This window comes from Siphateles boraxobius, unplaced genomic scaffold (genome assembly GCF_051911475.1).
Source record: "Siphateles boraxobius isolate OS27281-9 unplaced genomic scaffold, OSU_SipBor_1 49, whole genome shotgun sequence".
Taxonomy (NCBI): domain Eukaryota; kingdom Metazoa; phylum Chordata; class Actinopteri; order Cypriniformes; family Leuciscidae; genus Siphateles; species Siphateles boraxobius.
The window spans coordinates 6973476-6993376 of NW_027509130.1; the positions used below are offsets into that span (position 1 = coordinate 6973476).

General features: G+C 37.9%; 3 protein-coding genes across 6 annotated transcripts in view; 1 reads left to right on the plus strand and 2 right to left on the minus strand.

Annotated features, from left to right (window-relative positions):
• Positions 1 to 19901, plus strand: part of LOC143710998 (MIF4G domain-containing protein B) — a 1123636-nt gene that overhangs the window by 811490 nt on the left and 292245 nt on the right. The window lies entirely within an intron of this gene.
• The window catches only part of LOC143710977 (uncharacterized), a 223226-nt gene that overhangs the window by 39379 nt on the left and 163946 nt on the right, over positions 1 to 19901 (minus strand). The window lies entirely within an intron of this gene.
• Positions 958 to 19710, minus strand: LOC143710974 (uncharacterized). Its single transcript, XM_077202252.1, has 3 exons — positions 19671 to 19710; positions 19348 to 19480; positions 958 to 2547 (listed from the first exon to the last, which is right to left on the minus strand). The coding sequence occupies exons 2-3, from the start codon at positions 19424 to 19426 to the stop codon at positions 1382 to 1384; spliced, it is 1245 nt and encodes a 414-aa protein (XP_077058367.1). The 5' UTR covers positions 19427 to 19480; positions 19671 to 19710; the 3' UTR covers positions 958 to 1381.

Sequence of the window (19901 nt, forward strand, 5' to 3'; positions counted from 1 at the left end):
GACTTCACTCCCCGAGACACAAGAAAGCAAAAATATATATTTTTACTAACGAAATTTCACTACAGTAAAATGTCTTTATGAACACTTTGGACATGCAGAGAGCCGTGGCATCCTCTCAGTCTAATATAAAATATTAATAATCCTGGCAATGGCTTATCCCCATGTTCGGTTACCTTCAACACATGCCTTTGGAGAAAGAGTAGAGTGTTCCTGTTGTATTAGGGATATGCAAGGTTGAATACAAAATACTCACCAAAAGCAGGGAGAAGACATGGTCCTCCACCCCAACTGCTTGGCAAACTTCATATCCCTCCATTTTTAAGTGCTGAAGATTCTCTTCTCACTGAAGACCTTTTTCCAGATCGCTTCTGGCAGCCAGGAATGGCACGTGACATAACTCCGTCAAACAACCCGCACAATTACGTTGTGATTTTGTATCCACATCATTGCATTCTGCACATCTCATTATTTGAGGATCATTTAAGTCTGGTATCGCACAGGAGAATGCGAAGTACAAAGTTCCTTTTTCACGAGCTGTGAGTGGAAATGCTCATTACCTGTACATAAGCCGGTGGCAGTTCATTAAAACTGCAGTTTATTCAATGGTCGACCATCCTTCCTTACCGGTCCATTTCTTATCTCAAAACGGCAGGTTATAAAAACCTGCGTGTCAAAAACAGACACAATACTTTGCTAATATTTTAAGTAAATATTGCAAATTCAAAAAAATTCTCCATCTCGAATATTACGTCAAGTGAGTCTTCGTGAGTCTAGGCAATACAACAGTTTTTGTCCTTACACCGTCTCTGTCCAATTTGCACGATCCCTCAGATCTGGAACGATTGCGGACGAGCACCGCAAATTATTAGATAAAATTGGATATCAGAACAAAGGCAATGATCAATGCAGAGCAGAGTGAAACACCAAATCTGGGGACCAATAATGACAGACCAAGGGCAGACTCAAAGTCAGCTTTATTGTGCTCATGCCATAGTTTATATAGCAAGTCTCGGGTGTTGGCTAAGACCAACAAATACAATAAGTCCATATAGAAAAGAAGAAAGGACTCTATGGACTCTTTCTTCGCTGAAAGAGTCCATAGAGAGACAAAAAAATCCATTCATAATTATTCCATATGCAACGTTGCTCCTTATGGATAATAACTAGCACATCTTACGAGCGTATAATTAAACAGGGTGTACAAGAAATTATTAGATAGACAGAAAAGGAGATGCAAACATATCCTAACACATGTGTAAGGGATTACTTCAGTGCGATTTCGCGTCTTTCCACATTGAGAGCAGGTGAAATGCTCTCACATTCTTAAGGATTCCTTTATGTGTGAAAGTGTTTCCATGATGAGAGCAGTTAAAGGTCTTTTTCAAGTATGAATTAACATGTGATTCTTAAGGCTAGCTTTATGTCTGTAAGAGTTTCCACACTGAGAGCAAGTGAAAGGCTTTTCTGAAGTGTGAGCTAACAAATGACCATTAAGGCCTCCTTTCTGTGTAAAACTCTTTCCACACAGAGAGCAGATGAAAGGCTTTATATCAGTATGAATTAACATGTGAGTCTTAAGGTTTTCTTTACGTGTGAAATTCTTTCCACACTGAGGACATGTGAAAGGCTTTTCTGAAGTGTGAGCTAACAAATGACCACCAAGGGCTCCTTTCCTTGTAAAACTCTTTCCACACACAGAGCAGGTGAAAGGCTTTATTCCAGCATGAATTAACATGTGAGTCTTAAGGTTGTGTTTAGTTGTGAAAGTAGTTCCACACTGAGGACATGTGAAAGGATTTTCTGGAGAGTGAATTAAGAAATGACTATTAAGTGTTCCTTTCTGTGTAAAACTCTTTCCACACAGAGAGCAGGTGAAAGGCTTTATTCCAGCATGAATTAACATGTGAGCCTTAAGGTTTTGTTTACTTGTGAAAGTATTACCACACTGAGAACATGTGAAAGGATTTTTTCCTGCAACATGAATTAACATGTGACTCTTGAGGCTTCTTTGCTGTTTGTAAGTCTTTCCACACTGAGGGCAAGTGAAAGGCTTTTCTGAAATGTGAATTAACAAATGATCATCAAGGTGTGCTTTCCTTGTAAAACTCTTTCCACACTGGGAGCAGGTGAAAAGCTTTATTCCAGCATGAATTAACATGTGAGTCTTAAGGTTTTGTTTACTTGTGAAAGTATTTCCACACTGAGGACATGAGAAAGGCTTTTCTGGAGAGTGAATTAAGAAATGAGTATTAAGTGTTCCTTTCTGTGTAAAACGCTTTCCACACAGAGAGCAGGTGAAAGGCTTTATTCCAGCATGAATTAACATGTGAGTTTTGAAGCTTCTTTTCTGTTTGTAAGTATTTCCACACTGAGAACAGGTGAAAGGCTTTTTGACTTCTTTTATTTGAATGCTTTGTGAGCAACTGTTTTCAGTTTTGGAGGAACTCAATGGCTTTTCTCCAGCGTTGACATCATGAGTTTTCTGATGCTGATGTTTCTCCTCCATTTCATTTAGATCTGGTCCTTCCTCTTTCACTTTCACCAGGCCTAAAATGAAAACATAACAATTATGAAATTGAAATGGTACAGTTGGAAAATAAAAGGAAATTAGTAGGGGTGTAGGAAAAAAAAATCGATTCATATATATATCACGATTCTATCTTCTACCGATTTGCATCGATTCACAAAATTCGAAAATTGATTTTCTAAAGTGTTACACTTGTTAAACTTCACAGTACTACTTAGAGATACTTAAGGTTATTGATGTTAATCACATCGTGAACAAGGACTCAAATGCGGTGCTCGCGCTGACGGACACAGAGCCGAGGGTATGCGCACAGATGCCGCCTCTCGACCTCAATATCAGTTCAGTTTCACAGCTACACACAATTATGTCAAAATGCACATCGTGTGGACTGTGGAGTATTTAATGTAAACCGAGTCGGTTATGTCCTACGCGAATGAAAACAAAAGAAAATCAGATGTGTAACTATATCCGCGCATTCATTCTTAAGGGGACAGCAACCTCATAAACTGTTGCCATAAGTTTCTTTAATGTTAATAAGAAGAAAAAAAAACTACTTGCTGCTTTTGACTGAATCACTTTTAACATTAATCAATTTATATTTAATCCATACAGTGAAGCCTATACAGCGTTTTATTTTGACCAGGGTTTTTCCTGCATAGAGAATTACGACGCGGCCGCCTCCGGCTGACGACAAAACTATCAACTACAGTCACACGCTACACCTTTTCCACCGACACGGTTCGATTGCTGTTTCCCGGCCTGTGTCCATTCGCATTCGATGGTGATACCTGGATTGCGGATATATCCGCAGCTCAGACGGGCCAAATAAAAAGAAATAAAAAATGAATGGCGGGTCAATGAGAGATAAAATCATGAATGTAAGACACTGAACTCTCATTTCAGGGTAAAACGCAAGGAATGTGCGTCACTTTACCTTCTGTTTTCAACGACGTATTTCTTTTCAGGGAAAAGCAATCAAGGACAACATGCCTAAGACACCTAGTCTAGTGGGCATTATATAAAACACAAAGGAAAAACCCTACATGAGATTGCTTTAGAACTTAACAGCTTTAACTGAAAATATACACAAGCTTAACATAATTTTAAAAAAAATGATTGCAGAAAACAGGAATTTACAAAAGAGTAAATATACATCATATAAAATCAAACACAACAATAATAAAGGAGACAACAGCAAAAAAGAAAAGGAAAAAGGAGAAATAAAATTAAATAAAATGAGAAAAGAAATGAGAGAGGGCCATTACATCACATAAAAATTTTCACATGAAGAGATCAATGGCATCAATAAAGTCCTTATAGCTTTCTTATTAGTAGATACTGAAATCACATTAAAATAATTTTCCATTTGTTTAAATACAGGTTTATAGTTTTAAATTGCATTTGTGAATGGAAAATTTTCTCAGAAAAAAAATTCAATTAATAAAGGATATTTTCATTGTTTCTTATTTTCTATATGAATGTGTGAATGAATGGGTGAATGTGAGGCAATACGTAAAAGCGCTTCGGTGGCCATGGGTCTGTTGAAAGCGCTAAATGCAGTCCATTTACCATTTTCGTTTGTGGGGTCTGATTTAAAATACCCAAATATTGAGAAGCCTGGAAAAATCTTACACTTGACAAATACACCAATATCATTGCAAAGCTTCTGAGTGCAGTGACACGACCAAAATAAGTGAACCACTGTTTCATCAGAATTCAAACAAAAAGAGCATGTTAGCTCAATGTCAGAATTATTTTTTTTTACATTTCTTAACAGGGCAGAACCTGTGTATGAGCTTAAAGGAAATTTCTTTCACTTTATTTGGGAGAAAGAATTTCTGCTGTAAAGACCAATTTTTTTCCCAATTAAGCTTAACAAACAAATTATTACAAAAGGAAATTACAGGTGGAACAGAAATTAAATTCTTAAGAAATAAAGATCTTATTGGTAACACTTTACAATAACAGTACATGAATAACCATGTGCTAATACCTGAATTAATAATTACTTTACTATGAACTAATGATGAGTTAAGACATGTACTAATGAAGAACTAAGTAAATTCCCAATTGCTGCTGAAACTATTCTCCCCTCTTGCTTTATTCTAATTTTTGTTAATTATCTTTAGGATTATCTCTAGGAGAGAATGGAGTTGTTAAGTTTCCAGTAAGAAGAACATCCATGCACATTATCAGAGGCATGAAAATGGGTACAAAATATGAATGAAGATACTCTTGTGGTCAAAAAATGGTGATGGCAAAATGTCAGTAGAGGTATTGCATAACTCTCTAGAGATAAGACACATGTCAATTTAAGACTGGGAGAAGAGAGAGTTATTACTCCATGTGAACATCTTTTGAGAGGGATGCAACAATCTCCAACTATTGATCAAAGAGAATCTTTGCATAAACATTTTCAAGTAAACTAGAATTGTCAGGGAGTTTGAGGCCATCTGTCCATGCTGCCATCTAAAGCCACATTAAAATCTCCACCAAAAGTAAGCATGGAATTTATTTGGTCAATAATTTTGACACATTATCCTCTAAACGACCAATAAAGGCTTACTTTTCTTTCTGCTTGTCATAACCATAAACACAAACAAGAATAATTCAATTAAGTCAAATAAGTAAAATTTGAAATTTCAGTAACAAGACAGATGTTAAAAACCTAAATCACTTACATTAAGTAATACGTTCCCTTTAAACTGATTTTTTTAGATGCATACACCTGCTGAATGTGTCGCACTATGAGATATTCATGTGTCCTCCAGTCCCCATTGTGACCTCCAGAAATTAAGATCCTCTACAATTGAGTGACATTCTTGGAGGGAACAAAAATCAGATTTGAATTGTTTGAGATATAAGAAAGCAGCCTTTTTCTTAGTAAGATTTATTAGCATTTAAAGAAACAACAGATAAAGACATGAAGTCAGTGGCGGATCTAGAAAATTTTACATGGGGGGGCAAAGGGGTGGCAAGAGGTCTTGGCAGGGGCAGACGGTGGGAATCCCTATATGTGAATTGCTTTAACAAAACAAACACAAAAACAAAGTATTATTTTTAAATCATGCCCTTACACACTACAAAGGTTTTTAATTCACAACAGGAATAAGCCCAGTGCAGTGTTCGAACAAAACAAAACCGTGCATCTTTTAAAAAGTAAAATTATAACAAGCAAAATGAAAATATAAAAACAAAATGAAAAAAAAATTATATAAAAAAAGTACAATAATTGTGTCCAAGGACTTTTAGCCTTAATGGTTAAGCTCCAGCTACTTTCTTCAACTACTCTTGCCTGCAAAAGTCAATATGTGAAAACCTCTGTGTGGCGAACAGGACGGCCGAGGGACGTGAGAGAACAGCGCGAGGCCGGTGGTGCGATTGATAATGAGCAACACCTGTGAGCACACCGGTCTCGCATCTCTCACGGAGGAGCGGAAGCATAAAGGGGAGCGACGACGTTGATGATCGAGAGAGGAACAGGCCTGTATTTTAGTTGAGTTTTGGTTTTTGTATTTGAGTTTTATTTTTAGCCAGCCGTCGTCCGCGAGGGGCTGCTGGCCGTTATGTTTATTTTGGGTAAGCCAGCAGTCGTCCGCGAGGGGCTGCTGGCGGTATTTTAGTTTGTTTATTTTATTTTAAATAAAGTATGTATGTTCGCCGGTTCCCGCCTCCTTCTTCCCTGAACATAGCTACACTGGTGCCGAAACCCGGGAAGAGGGAGGAACGCGCTGTCAGAGAGTCCTCGCCGCTGTGGGGAATCCGCGGTGCCGTCGAGCATGGTGCGCGAGTCGCCGCCACTCGCCTTGGGCCGGAGCCCGCTGCCATCCGCCGAACGAGGGGAGGAGCAGGGAGCGGGGGACTCGCGGCCATGGACGCTCGAGCCGGTGCGCTGGAGTGAGTTGCCGGTGGGACGGTCGAGCTCACTGCCGGCCGCCTGGGAGTTGGAGGGGCGGCTGCCGTCCGGGAGGGAGAGGAGGAGTTGCCGCCGCTCGCCGTGGGCCGGAGCCTGCTGCTGTCCACCAGGAAAAGGGGAGGGGCAGGGAGCGGGGGACTCCTACCGTCTGCCCAAGGCACCCGAGGAGCCGTCGCCGTCCACCGGGCGGCGGAGGAGCATCGAGCCGTCCACCGAGGGCTACCCAGCGTCACCGCCAGGCACCGCGGAGGAGATCGCCCAGCTGGTGGGGGACCAGATGGCAGCGCGTTGTGGGAACTGGACCAATATTTTTTTTCTCTCCCCCCTCTCTCGATCTGTCGCTCCTCATGCTTCCGTCTCCGTTTCCCTCGGCTTGTCGGTCCATACCCCCCAGGGATCGCCGCCGCCGGGGGGGAGTGGGCACAGGCTCGTGGGTACCCCCCGGCCTGTGAGGGGCGATGGGGGTATGTGGCGAACAGGACGGCCGAGGGACGTGAGAGAACAGCGCGAGGCCGGAGGTGCGATTGATAATGAGCAACACCTGTGAGCACACCGGTCTCGCATCTCTTACGGAGGAGCGGAAGCATAAAGGGGAGCGACGACGTTGATGATCGAGAGAGGAACAGGCCTGTATTTTAGTTGAGTTTTGGTTTTTGTATTTGAGTTTTATTTTTAGCCAGCAGTCGTCCGCGAGTGGCTGCTGGCGGTATTTTAGTTTGTTTATTTTATTTTAAATAAAGTATGTATGTTCGCCGGTTCCCGCCTCCTTCTTCCCTGAACATTGCTACACTCTGGTTATCCTTGTATTAGGGGTGGAACGGTACACAGAAGTCACGGTTCGGTTCATACCTCGGTTCAGACATCACGGTTCGGTACGATTTCTGTACAATGGAGTGAAAAGCAAAACAAAAATGCAGAAGGCATTTTTATAAATGTCTTAAGCCTTGTATTTGTTAAATAAGTTTTATTAATAAAGGCATAGAACCAGTTTATTTGTAGTGCACTGACAATAGTTTTATATAATTTAATTACTTTATTAATTAAATTAATAAAAAGACAAAGACCTTGCGATATGTTTGAATGAATATAAAATTAATTTGCCATATTTCAGATCAATGTGTGTGTGTGTGTGTGTGTGTGTGTGTGTGTGTGTGTGTGTGTGTGTGTGTGTGTGTGTGTGTGTGTGTGTGTGTGAGATTTTGGTTGGGTGACAGTTGTAGGTTATAGTTTGACAAGAGAGTGTGACAAAAGCACAATGTTGTGTTTTATTGCGAGTGTACACAAATATATGTAAACACTTTGCAGTTTGAATTATATGTTTACGGAGTATGTTTTTGTTTCCACGGTTCGATGTCTCCCTCTCTCTCTCTCTCTCTCTCACACACACACACACACACACACACACACACAGTTCGATCGCGCCCGCACCTCTCTCTCTCTCTCTCTCTCTCTCTCTCTCTCTCACACACAACACACACACACAGTTCGATCGCGCCTGCACCTCTCTCTCTCTCTCTCCCACACAGTTCGGTCGCGCCCGCGCTTCTCCCTCTCTCGCGCGCGCGTACACACACAGTTCAGCATTGCAATATTGACATCGCAGTCTGTTCAATATGCTGCGTTCAGACCAAACGCGAATTGAGCGAATTTTATCGCTATTTAGAGTTTTATTTATTTTTATACCGTGTATTCTACGTGTAAATTCGTGCACCGAACCATGACGCCCGTACCAATACGAATAGGCTACATGTACCGTTCCACCCCTACCTTACAAGTAGCCTATTACATTACACTGTAGGTCCATGTAGCTAATAATAGCCTATATAACAAATATAAAATCAGAAAGATTTATCACACACACCAGTTATGTTTAGACTACTTAATATAATAATCCTAATTGTATTTGTTATGTCCCCAGTTGTAACCTGGTTTCATTGCTGTGATATCTGAGAGGAATTGGATTTGCTTAGCTAATCAAATGATCGATCTCCTAACTGGCACTGTATTGTGTGTTGTAACGTAACGGCGACCACCAGTAAACGTTATTGATACAAACAATTTATATTTTTTATTAAGCTGTATGTCTTTACAAAAATCAAAAATAGGCTAATCAAAGGGAAGAGTGCTCTTACAAATCACGAGGGAGCGATTTGACCGCTGATTTTGGCTAACGTAATAGACTCTCTGTTTTGGTGATGCGGCATGGTCTTTAGCATACACTGCATTCATTAAAAATGCAACTAAGTTAAACGTGTGTTTAACTACTCCTGGGGAAACTCACTTCACATTCAGAGGCTCTGGGGCAGCTCAGTCTCTCCAGTCGGGTTGCAGGGCCAACAGCAGACTCGCTGTGTGTGTGTGTGAGAGCCAGACTGAGCGAACGCCGCTCTGCACGTTTGAATCAGGGACGTACTAAGTATTTGAGGGGTAGGGGGGAGGGGCTTTAATAAAAATTAAATTGTTCAATTTTGGTAAATGTATCGTTTATTTCACTGTTTTGAGAAAGCTTGCGAGTTGTTTTTTAAAGTACAGTTTTTGGATCATCAAAGTTAGGTTGGCAGCTGGGGGGGCAAGGCTCTAGAGTGGGGGGGAACCTGCCCCCCCTTGCCCCCCTGTAGATCCGGCCCTGCATGAAGTAAAGAAAGGAAATATGGGAATTTTTCCCATATAGACGTTTTTTAATTAAATTTTTTGCAACGAAATGTTTTTATGCTATAATGTATTCCTATAAAATACATTAATGTTTACAGTAATTTTGCAATATACACTAAAGTAAATTGCAAAAGAATGTGAAAAACTTAAAAATACCACACATTATATTATATCGAGATATTACACCTACTCTGTAATTCCATATAATTATATAATTTTAAGATGAGGCATGGTTAAAACCATGGATATACACTGTACTCCTGTTGAAACCTTTGCTGCTTTCATTATTACTTTAGAGTTTTTTAATACTTTTAGGCTACACTTTATCAAAATATTATGTCATGTACACGCATGAGTTTTAATGACTTGTGACGCCAAAACACGTGTCGTGACCGTGTAACGCAAATAAGACGCATGCGACACGTAACATACGTGACGTCACGTTACAGTCAGCAGCGAGGAGTACTTGCTTTTTCTAAAGCCCAATTTATACTTCTGCGTCAAACTCACGCCGTAGCTACGTCGTAGGCTGTGCGTAGCGCACGTACCCTTCGGCGTACCCTGACGTGCACCTCTCCAAAAATGTAACAACGCGTCAATTCTACGCGGACGCAAGCGCTGTGATTGGTCTGCTAGAACCCCTCCCTTGAGTTTCACATGCTCCCTCTGTATGTCCAATCGCGCGTCAACACGGACAACGACGCAGAAGTATAAATGAAAACCAACGCGTAGTCTATAGCGTAGAGGCTCCGGCGTAGGTCCGACGCAGAAGTATAAATCAGCCTTTGGCGTCTGTTTCCATGGTGACTCGTCGAATTCATCGGTGTTGAGAATGTCTGGTGTGTTAACCCCTGAACATACTTTGAGTTGGATGAAATTACTCCCGGACACGATTTTGGAGCCAGCATACCTCGAGTAAGCAAGGTTTGGTTGAATTAACCGAGAGGTCAGGGTATGTTTGACAGGAAGATAACCGTGCTTTCTGGAATACACCCATGTTCACACAGATCCCCAAGAATGATTAAAAACACTGTATTATTCAAGCTAGGCCAATAGCTGAGGATGTCACTTTGTAAAGAAACACTACACACTTATAGACTGAACACATTATAGGTAAGTGGATTATATCACTATTTTCACAAGTTTGCATTTTTTAGTTTATTAGTTATTAGTTTATATGAAGATGTTTTTGAAACAAAAGAAGCTTGTCAAATTGCACTAATTTAAAAAAATGCATTTCATTAACCATGCTTGCATTTAATACATTAAAATGGTAATACATAATACATGGTTAATGAAATGCATATTTTTTATTTATTTTTAGGGCTTGCATTTTTATGGCCTGAAATTCAATATGGGCATCACACACATGACCAGCATCGGCCAATAGTGAGATTAAGTGTGACGTACAACACAGAAGTGCTGCGGTTACACTATGTAAACTCACTCCAAGCCCACAGAGAAGGAAATGAATAGTTGAATAAAGTCGTTATTTTTGTTTGTTTTTTGCGCACAAAAAGTATTTAACGTCGCTTGATAAACTTAAAATTGAGCCACTGTAGTCACTTGGAATATTTTAACAATGTCTTCAGTAATTTTTCTGGGCCAGCAAGTTTCAATCCCATAGAAGCTTAAGGAAGATTGATCCAGCTCTCAGATTTAATCAAAAATATCTTCATTTGTGTTCCGAAGATGAACTAAAGTCTTACGGGGTTGGAAGAACATGAGGTTGACTAATTACTGACAGAATTTTCATTTTTGGGTGAACTATCCCTTTAATGCAATGCATATTTTTTTCAATTAGTGCAATTCAACATGCTTTTTCTAATTCAAATACATTTGTCATTACTTTTCTTCCATAAATAACGTTTAATCCAGAAGTGAAGAGAATTCATTTCTAGTGCGAGAACACGGAGAGACGCACAAGAGACACGGAGAGAAGTGACACGGTTTTGCGCACATACACACAATGGCCCTCATTTATCATTCTTGCGTAGAAACGGGCGTATATGTTGGCGTAAGATTATGCTTACACTCCTCTCACCGCTTGATTTATGAAGCTGTGCGTACCTTTGAAATCCAGGTTTACGTCATACCTGCCCTTGATAAATGCCGCGGCTGAAAACGATGGTCATTAGAATAACACGCCCATATATATTCAAGTATCCGCTTCCCCCACACCCTCATTTTACACCATGGACACACGGAAGACGGCAAAGAGGAGACACTTCTCTGTAGATCGAGACCATCACCATCATGAAAAATTATTATTAAATCAAACAACAATATTGTTGATGATAAATTCAAAGTTAATTGTATTTTTTTTTCAAAACGCTATAAATCCAACCATTTTTTGTCTAAAAAAACAACAACAAAAACAACAAGAAGAGAACATCCAACATATAATCAGGGACTACTATATAAATACTATAAATTAATATAAATTAAATAAGTGCAACTGCATGAAATAAATAAAAGCCAAACAAAATAAATAGTAAAATAAATTAAATAGTAAAAATAAAATAAATATTTCCAATGTCACGTTCCAATATTGTCCACCACATAAAACAAATAATTTAAAAATAACACACAAATACAGTCCTTAAATACAACAATGTTAAAAATACATTCAAATCATTTAGTAACACATTTAGGCTAATAGTAATTCGTGCCGAACTTGAAAAAAGTAATGATTAATTACTTTACTCAGTTAATAACGAAACTCAGTATATGCCTCACAGATATGAGAAATATATCTATAAAGAAAGCTTGAAATGTCTTTAAACGAAACAATTATAAACGAAAATAGGGCTGGGCGATATATCGCACGATATTGTTATGCGCATCTCGTCAGTAAAGCCGGTTCCTTGATTAGTAGTAAATCACCTTCACCTGCTTTCAGATGGAGCGGCATTTACTACACAGCACAAACTCCACACTGTAAAAAAATGCCCTGTAAAATAATGGTAATCTACTGGCAGCTGTAGTTGCCAGCAGTGTGCTGTTAATTTACAGCATTTTACCGTTAATTTACAGCTCTCCTTTTTTACAGTATGTTACCGTAAAAATACCATGGCAGGTAACTCATATAATATGGAAAACCGTTAAACAGTTCAAGTTCAAAAACTAGTATTTATACTTATAGTATCGTAAAATTCCTTCATTAGAGTCGACTGAAAATGAATATCTATTTATTAGGGCTGTCAAAATAACGCGTTAATTTCGATTAATTAATCTTAGAAGAAATAACGCGTTAAAAAAAATAACGCAGATTAATCCATTCCGTTTTGACCTTTGCGGAGCTGTTCCAGCATTCGTGTAAAAAGAAGGAGGGAGACAAGAACGCGCTGCTTGGATCATTGTTTGGAACATTTACTTATAACAAACGATGAGTGTGTCTGAGAGAAAGCGCGCTTGTGTGTGTGTGTGTGTGTTGTAACTTTTCACGCGCTCTCACGTCACACAACCATTTTCTCACGCACAGAAAAATCGCGCACCAAAGAGAGGATACGGAAACAGACAAGACAGAGCACGTTACTTATGATATTAAAAAAATCTCAGCTCTCAGATTCTGTTAATTTTATTACGAAAATCAAACAATACCGTTTTGGCGCTTGTAAATGTGACATGACAGATACCTATAGCGGCACGTGAACCGATCATCTCTAGCTAATAGTAAATAAACACGAATGACCAATGTTGAAAGATACAGTAGGGCAGCCTAAAACTTACCGAAATGTATATTCCTCGATCAATCAGTGTTTTTCAACCGCGAAAAGAGGTCAATAAAACAGCTGGAGAACAATTATGTCACATAACATTTAGCCCTAAGTTACCTCAGGAAAGCCATTTCATGACCATATAGCATGTTATAGTTGGCTATAAAAAAAGAGCTATAGAGAGTATTTTTCAAAATGTATGTAGCCTACTACTATATTACGTATGTATTATATTTTTACTTATATCAAAGTTGTTATTTGTAATAAACACGCATTATATTTAATTTGAGATATGTTTAACCTTAAATACTACCAGCTGATATGGTAATATCTCTGTATTTTTACAGCATTGGGTGAGATTTTTTTTTTCTTGAGAAAAATGAATGCCTATCTTGTGTACCAAATATTTATCCAAATCAGTCAATATTGCATCAAATCACAATAATTAAATTAAATTGAAATCGTGAAATTTGTGTCAAGCAATAATAATAAAAACTAGCTTACCAGAAATTGTACCATGTAAACATTGTAAGATTGTGTATGCGATTAGATTAATTAATTACAGAGTATGTAATTAATTAGATTAAAAAATTTAATCGATTGACAGCCCTACTATTTATATAAAACTGCAAACACCTAATATGTAATAGTGAATTAATTAAAAACATTTTAACTAAAGTCTTTGCAGTTCGTATAGCGAACAATAGCACACATGTATGTGTTAAAGAACATAGCAAGGAGATTGTCACTACATCAGCAACTACACAGTTACTGCTTTTAAATAAAGCAACAGGCAGCATAACATCAGTGTTTCTCTGCTCATCTCTGACTGAACCAAAGGCTCTACTCTCCAGCACAATGGTGACCCACAAAACTAAATTGAACTAAAAGATCTCTCCTATATCATCTTGTGCAAAACACATAAAACACTTCAGTTTCATATTTACTTTCCTTATCAGTTATTGACTTTGCATAACTTTTTTCTATGAACTTTTACTAATATTTCAGTGAAATGAACTTCTTTTGTTTAATACATCTGACTGTTACATTTTACAGAATATTACTGTTTTTCCTTGATTTTACGGTAATCTACTGGCAGCTGTGATTGCCAGTAAATTGCTGTTTTTCTACAGTTTTATACCGTAAATTAATTTACAGTTGATTACCGTTAAAATACGCTTCACTCTGTTTTTTTTTATCTGACACATTTAACCCTTTCAACCCCACTGCAAAATCTTCAGTTTTAAATGAACACTTGTGTGTCCACACTACAGAGTGTTGGAGGAACACTGAAGCAGTGTTAAAGTTAATTATATAATTCAGTGATTAATCAACTGATGATTGAGTATTAGTGATGAACACCTGATGTTAACAAGCAGAATCACTGAAGGACAGAGGAACAACAAGAAGATAAAAAAGCGCAACACAAGAACTAAAACTGAATTCAGCCACAGAACACATTAAATCTCTGAAGATCTCAGCAGAGGAGGATTAAACAACTCCAAAAAATAGCATTAGCTTCACTTATTACTAACCAGATTGACTTTATTTTTTCATACGTCCACATTAATTCATTTTGAGTATTAACAGAGGTTTAGATGTTGTTTTGTTTCATTTGACGTTACCATTATGAAGATCAGTGTTTGCTTTAGTTGGGCTCTTGACACCTAATTTTAACATTAGCTTATTTTTGCCTGCTTTAAGTGTGTATTTTTAAGACACATTTGTTGTGGCGAAAACAAAGCCAACAAAAATGAGATCAGGTGTTGATGATCATGATGTCATTATATAATGTTTGGATCACCGGTCTCAGCCTGTGTCTATTCCTTACCAATAATATGTAGATTATATTACTAGACTGTGAAACTACAACAAAAGATCAAGGAGTACTGCGTAATCAGTTCTGAAGGAATTTTAAACTCATCATTCACTAAAAAAATTTGAACTATGGCTTTACTTCGACACACACTAACATCAAGAATCAGCCAATGAATCTCAGCAATGGTGACAATTAACAAAAAAGATAACATTAAATTTGAACATCTCAAAATACGCAACTAAAAGTCAACACAAAACCAAAAGCAAAAATAAAAGCAAAAAGTAAAAATTAAAGCAAAATAACCAGACAATTCAGCTTCATAATTTATTCATGGTGCAATGCATGTTGGGACTCATGGCTTTTTTTTGGTACCCAACATGTATTGCAGCATAAAACTTATGATTGTCACCATTGTTGAGATCCATACACCGATTATTGATGCCTGTGTGTGTCTAGCTGATCAAGAAGTTCAAAATGTTCTGAGTATAACTAGGGCTGCAACAACTATTGCAATATAATAAATATTATAATCGATTATGAAAATCATTGTCAACGAATGTCATTATCGATTAGTTGGTCTGCTTACGTCACGGGGAGCGTTTACTGGTACGCACACACACGCAAGGTCTCTCTCCCTCAGGCGCTCTGCCGAGCGCGCGCTACACGGTTTGGAGCAGTCTCTTCTGTCTCGCATGCGCGCTTTTGCTTGCGCGCTCTAGATTTCGGGAGTTTGAACTAATTCGCGGGCATCAGGGAGCCGCAATCAATATGCGGGAGACTCCCGGGACTTCCGGGATGTCTGTATTTTGCACTCCCGGGACTTCCGGGATGTCTGTATTTTGTCTCGAGCATCAGGTTGTGCAATCAGTTCGCTCGCAACGTAAGTGATGGATTAAAATAGCGCTACCGCAGAAATAGGTTAAATTAAAACGTTTTTTACAAAGTGAAGCATTAAATACAAAGGCAGTTAATAACAGCAGCAGTAAAATATTGTTTTTTAGTCACTGTACTCAGTGGTTTTCAGCGAATGCTTGTGCACTAATGCATAATTTCTCCTGTCCTTTACTCAAGCCTGTTAGCTTGCTGGGTAACGTTACCTCCATTCCGTTCTCTTTTTATAGCATTTGTCTACTAAGTTTTAATTGTTTTTCAAACGCGATCTACTGCGGCTCTACATTCACACAATTTTCAGTCTTTCTATATTTATTTAATCAATTTATCCTTATATTATATTCTTTTATATATTATATATATAATATATATTATATTCTTTATCCTTATATTCCTTATATATAATTAATTTTAAATAAAAATTAAATGAATTATATATTTTAGATGTTTTTAGTTTGTTTTTAGTTCAGATATTCACATCTGAACAACATGTCTGTGTAAATTTGTTTTAACAAAAATTGTGTTAAAACATAATATGTTGGATATCATTTTTTTAACAATAATCATGTTTGTCAACTTGCCATCAGCAATTATCATTAAAAACAATGCAAATATTGATATTAGTAAAACTCAATGTGTGGCTTTTGCACTTTTTAAAGTACACTTTTACACATAAATACCCTGATTTACGGTTTTATTTAGTTATAATAAAAAAAAAATCTAATTTAATTTCTATCCGATTATTAATCGAAAAAATAATTGTCCGATTAATCGATTATCAAAATAATCGTTAGTTGCAGCCCTAAGTATAACCTTTTTAAAATCATTAATATTTTCTGGACATCAAATCCCCGATAGATCTCAATCTGTATATCACAATGACAACTAAATCAAAACTATGAAACGGCAACCATTTAACAACTTTAGGCAGAAAATGAGATCAGTGAATCAGGTCCTTATATGATGATAGTGACTATTAACAACCAGCCATTGTCATCCTGTCGTCTTCAGCTTTGTGCCATAGCAAATGCATTTTAAAGACACAGCTAAAGCAGCCAAAGAAAATGTAATGTTCAATAGTCAAGGGTCAAGAGCCACTAAAGCAATCACTGATCACCATCATGGTAACATCAAATGAAAATAAAATGACGTCTAAACCTCTGTCACCTTTTAATAAGAACTTCTGTAGAAGTCTGACAGAAATAAAGTCAGTCTGGTTAGTAATAAGTGAAGCTGGTATTGCTGTTTGTGGAGCTGTTTAATCCTCCTCTGCTGAGATCTTTTGCTAAGATTTAATGTCTTGTATCTTTAATCTTTTTTTCTGTTCTTCTTGCTCCTCTTTCCTTCAGTGATTCTGATTGTTAACAGCAGGTTTTCATCGGGGTCTCAATTAACTTAGAAAATTAACTGAATTATTCACTCAGTCAATTGGACTATATTAGTGAACTAATGTAGGGAATAGTGAATGAGGGTGTAGGATATGATTTGGAACACAGCCTCTGAGTGTCGACTTTGAGCGCTGTTAATTCACAGTATATTCATGTAGGCTACTTTCTCGAAAACAAGAAATATCACCCCGAATGCATTTTTTCTACGGTATATTGCTGTTTAAATGGAAAACAGCATTTTACTGTAAAATTTGGCTGTTTTTTTACAGCAATTTTTTACAGTGCAGTGTTAAATTAACACTCAAGAGTGTTAAAGTTAATGAGATAATTAAGTGATTAATTTAGTGATCATTGAGCATTATTGAAGACACCTGATGTTAACAAGCAGAATCACTGAAGGAGAAAATCACAAGTTGTAAGCAACCGTTATGGCGATAAGTGTTTGCTTTAGTTGGGTTCTTAACCTTTATACACTCACCTTCAACTTGTTTGTCTGCTGTTATTTATTTATAACAGTCAAATGAACATAAAAAAAGTGTGATCTGATAGTGTTGGTTGTGTTCTGGCATCATCATGCTGTGATCTGAAAAATGAATCTTATTGAGATAGTTTGGTTTAACTTGTTGGCAACAACTTTTTGATTCTACAGCATTTATGAGTATAGGTAGTTTTCTTACAATCCAAAATATTTAATAAACATTGTTCTAATCAAAACACTTTCAAATAAATTTATATAAAAACACTGACATAAATAATCAGCCTGTGAATCTCAACAATGGTGACAATAAAGCATGTTGCAGTGGCTGCCACCAATCACAACTCATTAATGGCTCCCATCATGCATTGCGATATGAATAAATTATGATCTGAATTTTCTATGTAATTTACTTTTCCTAATTGAATATTCTGTTTGTCACCATTGTTGAGATGCATAGACTGAATCTTTAAGTCCATGAGTGCCTATAAGAAAGATTTTTTTTTTTTAGAAACAACTTTTAAGAAATCCTTTATATTATAGCTAAAATTCTGGATATTTATTCAGAATCACAGTTATGCTGTAACCAACAACATAAATCAAATTCATAAAGTTCAAATGATGATTGTCATAATATAACCAACACCACCAGATCACTTTTTCTTTGTTCATCTGGCAGTTATAACTCAGATACATCAGCCAAACAAAAACGAAAGTTAATAATATAAGGGTCAAGAGCCCAACTAAAGCAACCAATGATCGCCATAACGGCGGCTTACAATTTTAGATTTTCTCCTTCAGTGATTCTTCAGGTGTCTTCAATAATGCTCAATCATCACTCAATTAATCACTTAATTGTCTCATTAACTTCAACACTCTTGAGTGGACTCATATACACTCCCAGGAGTGTTAATTTAACACTGGAGTTTTTGCTGTGTACAAAGAGCCGTAGTTAACTGACAAGCTGAACCATATCGCATTAATTATCGCTGGCAATACGTCCGCGATATGGCTCAGCTTGTCAGTTAACTTCGGCTCTTTGTAGTAAATGCCGCTGCATCTGAAAGCAGGTGAAAGTGATTTACTACTAATCACCGGCTTTACTGACGAGATGCGCATAACAATATTGTGCGATATATCGCCCAGCCCTAAACGAAAAGAAATAGGCTACTCTCTCTATAGGCGCGTTCACTACGGAGATGGTGATCATCAATTTCATCTTTGCAGACACAACACTAGTTTATTAATAGAAATAAAATACAAATTTATTTTTAAAAATGGCGTTTATCGCGTTTTGGAAAAGAGCTCCTCATATCTTTTAGTTTGTCAGTGCTTTTTGTGGTGTTAGGAATTGTTTTTCTGCGCATTTCCGCACTAACTCAAAACGTGCGTACATGTACACCACCTCCTGACCTGGCGTAGGATTTGAGCGTGCCATACGCCAACGTCCATATTGATAAATATCAAAGTCACCGTGGTTTTGGGTGTACGCTGGAAATTTGGTGTACGCACTTTTGATAAATGAGGGCCAATATTTGAGCGAGAGGAGAGGCAGTTCATGAGAGACAACTGTTATTGGAGAGTGCGCTTCCCGTTTTGTGCGAAAACAAAGGAAATCCGTGTGCTCTCGAGTTCAATCCACAATGCGCTCGCGACATTTGTCAGTAAAATAACGCGATAGAAAACTGCAGGAAGACTTCTGTAAACCAGGTAAACCTTTGCCTGCCCAAATAGATTACGCTAACGTAGTTCAAGTTCAACAGTTCAGAGACTCCAAAAAGCAACTTGTGAAAATAAAGAATTATCGCTGCGCCAGTTCAGTTGCATTTAAGACCAATTGACACATGGATTAAAGATATTTAATGGCAATTTAGGACTTGTTTGTACATTTAGGACTTTAAGACTTAATGTAGGCCTACCACAACAGTCAAAACTATGAACATGAAGAATAGACACCAACCTCCTTGTTCCTCGTGTTTTATTCTGCAGGGTTCTGGTTCACTCATGTCCTCCTCACTCTCCTCTTTAACAAACACCATCTTCACAGCAGCAGATCTCAGCTCAGTTGATACTCCTCCAGATATTCCTGCTTGCTTAAAAATGTTTGTCACGTGTATGAGGATGGGAATATTACAGGCATTTACTGACCTTATTCAAAAATGTTTTTATCTTTCTAGCAGTTTGTATTAAGCTACGACCACATAACAGCAGAGATCATGCTGAAAACGAATCTTCTTCCTCTGAGGTTAAATGGTGGCTGGTAAACAAAAGTATGTGTCTTACCGCCCCCGACTGGACTGGAGAGTGAAGTGTGGAAAGGAGGGAAAAAATACAAGTAGGCATGTCTGCAAGTACGCTAGGCTCGTCGTAAATCCAGGCCTCGGCGCGACTGGAGCCAAGTACTCCTCGCTGCAGACTGTAGCGCGGTGTCGTCACGTATTCACGTCACGTTTGTACGTCACGTATGTGTTACCACGCATGCGCGTTACGCGGTGACGTCACGAGTCTTTAAAA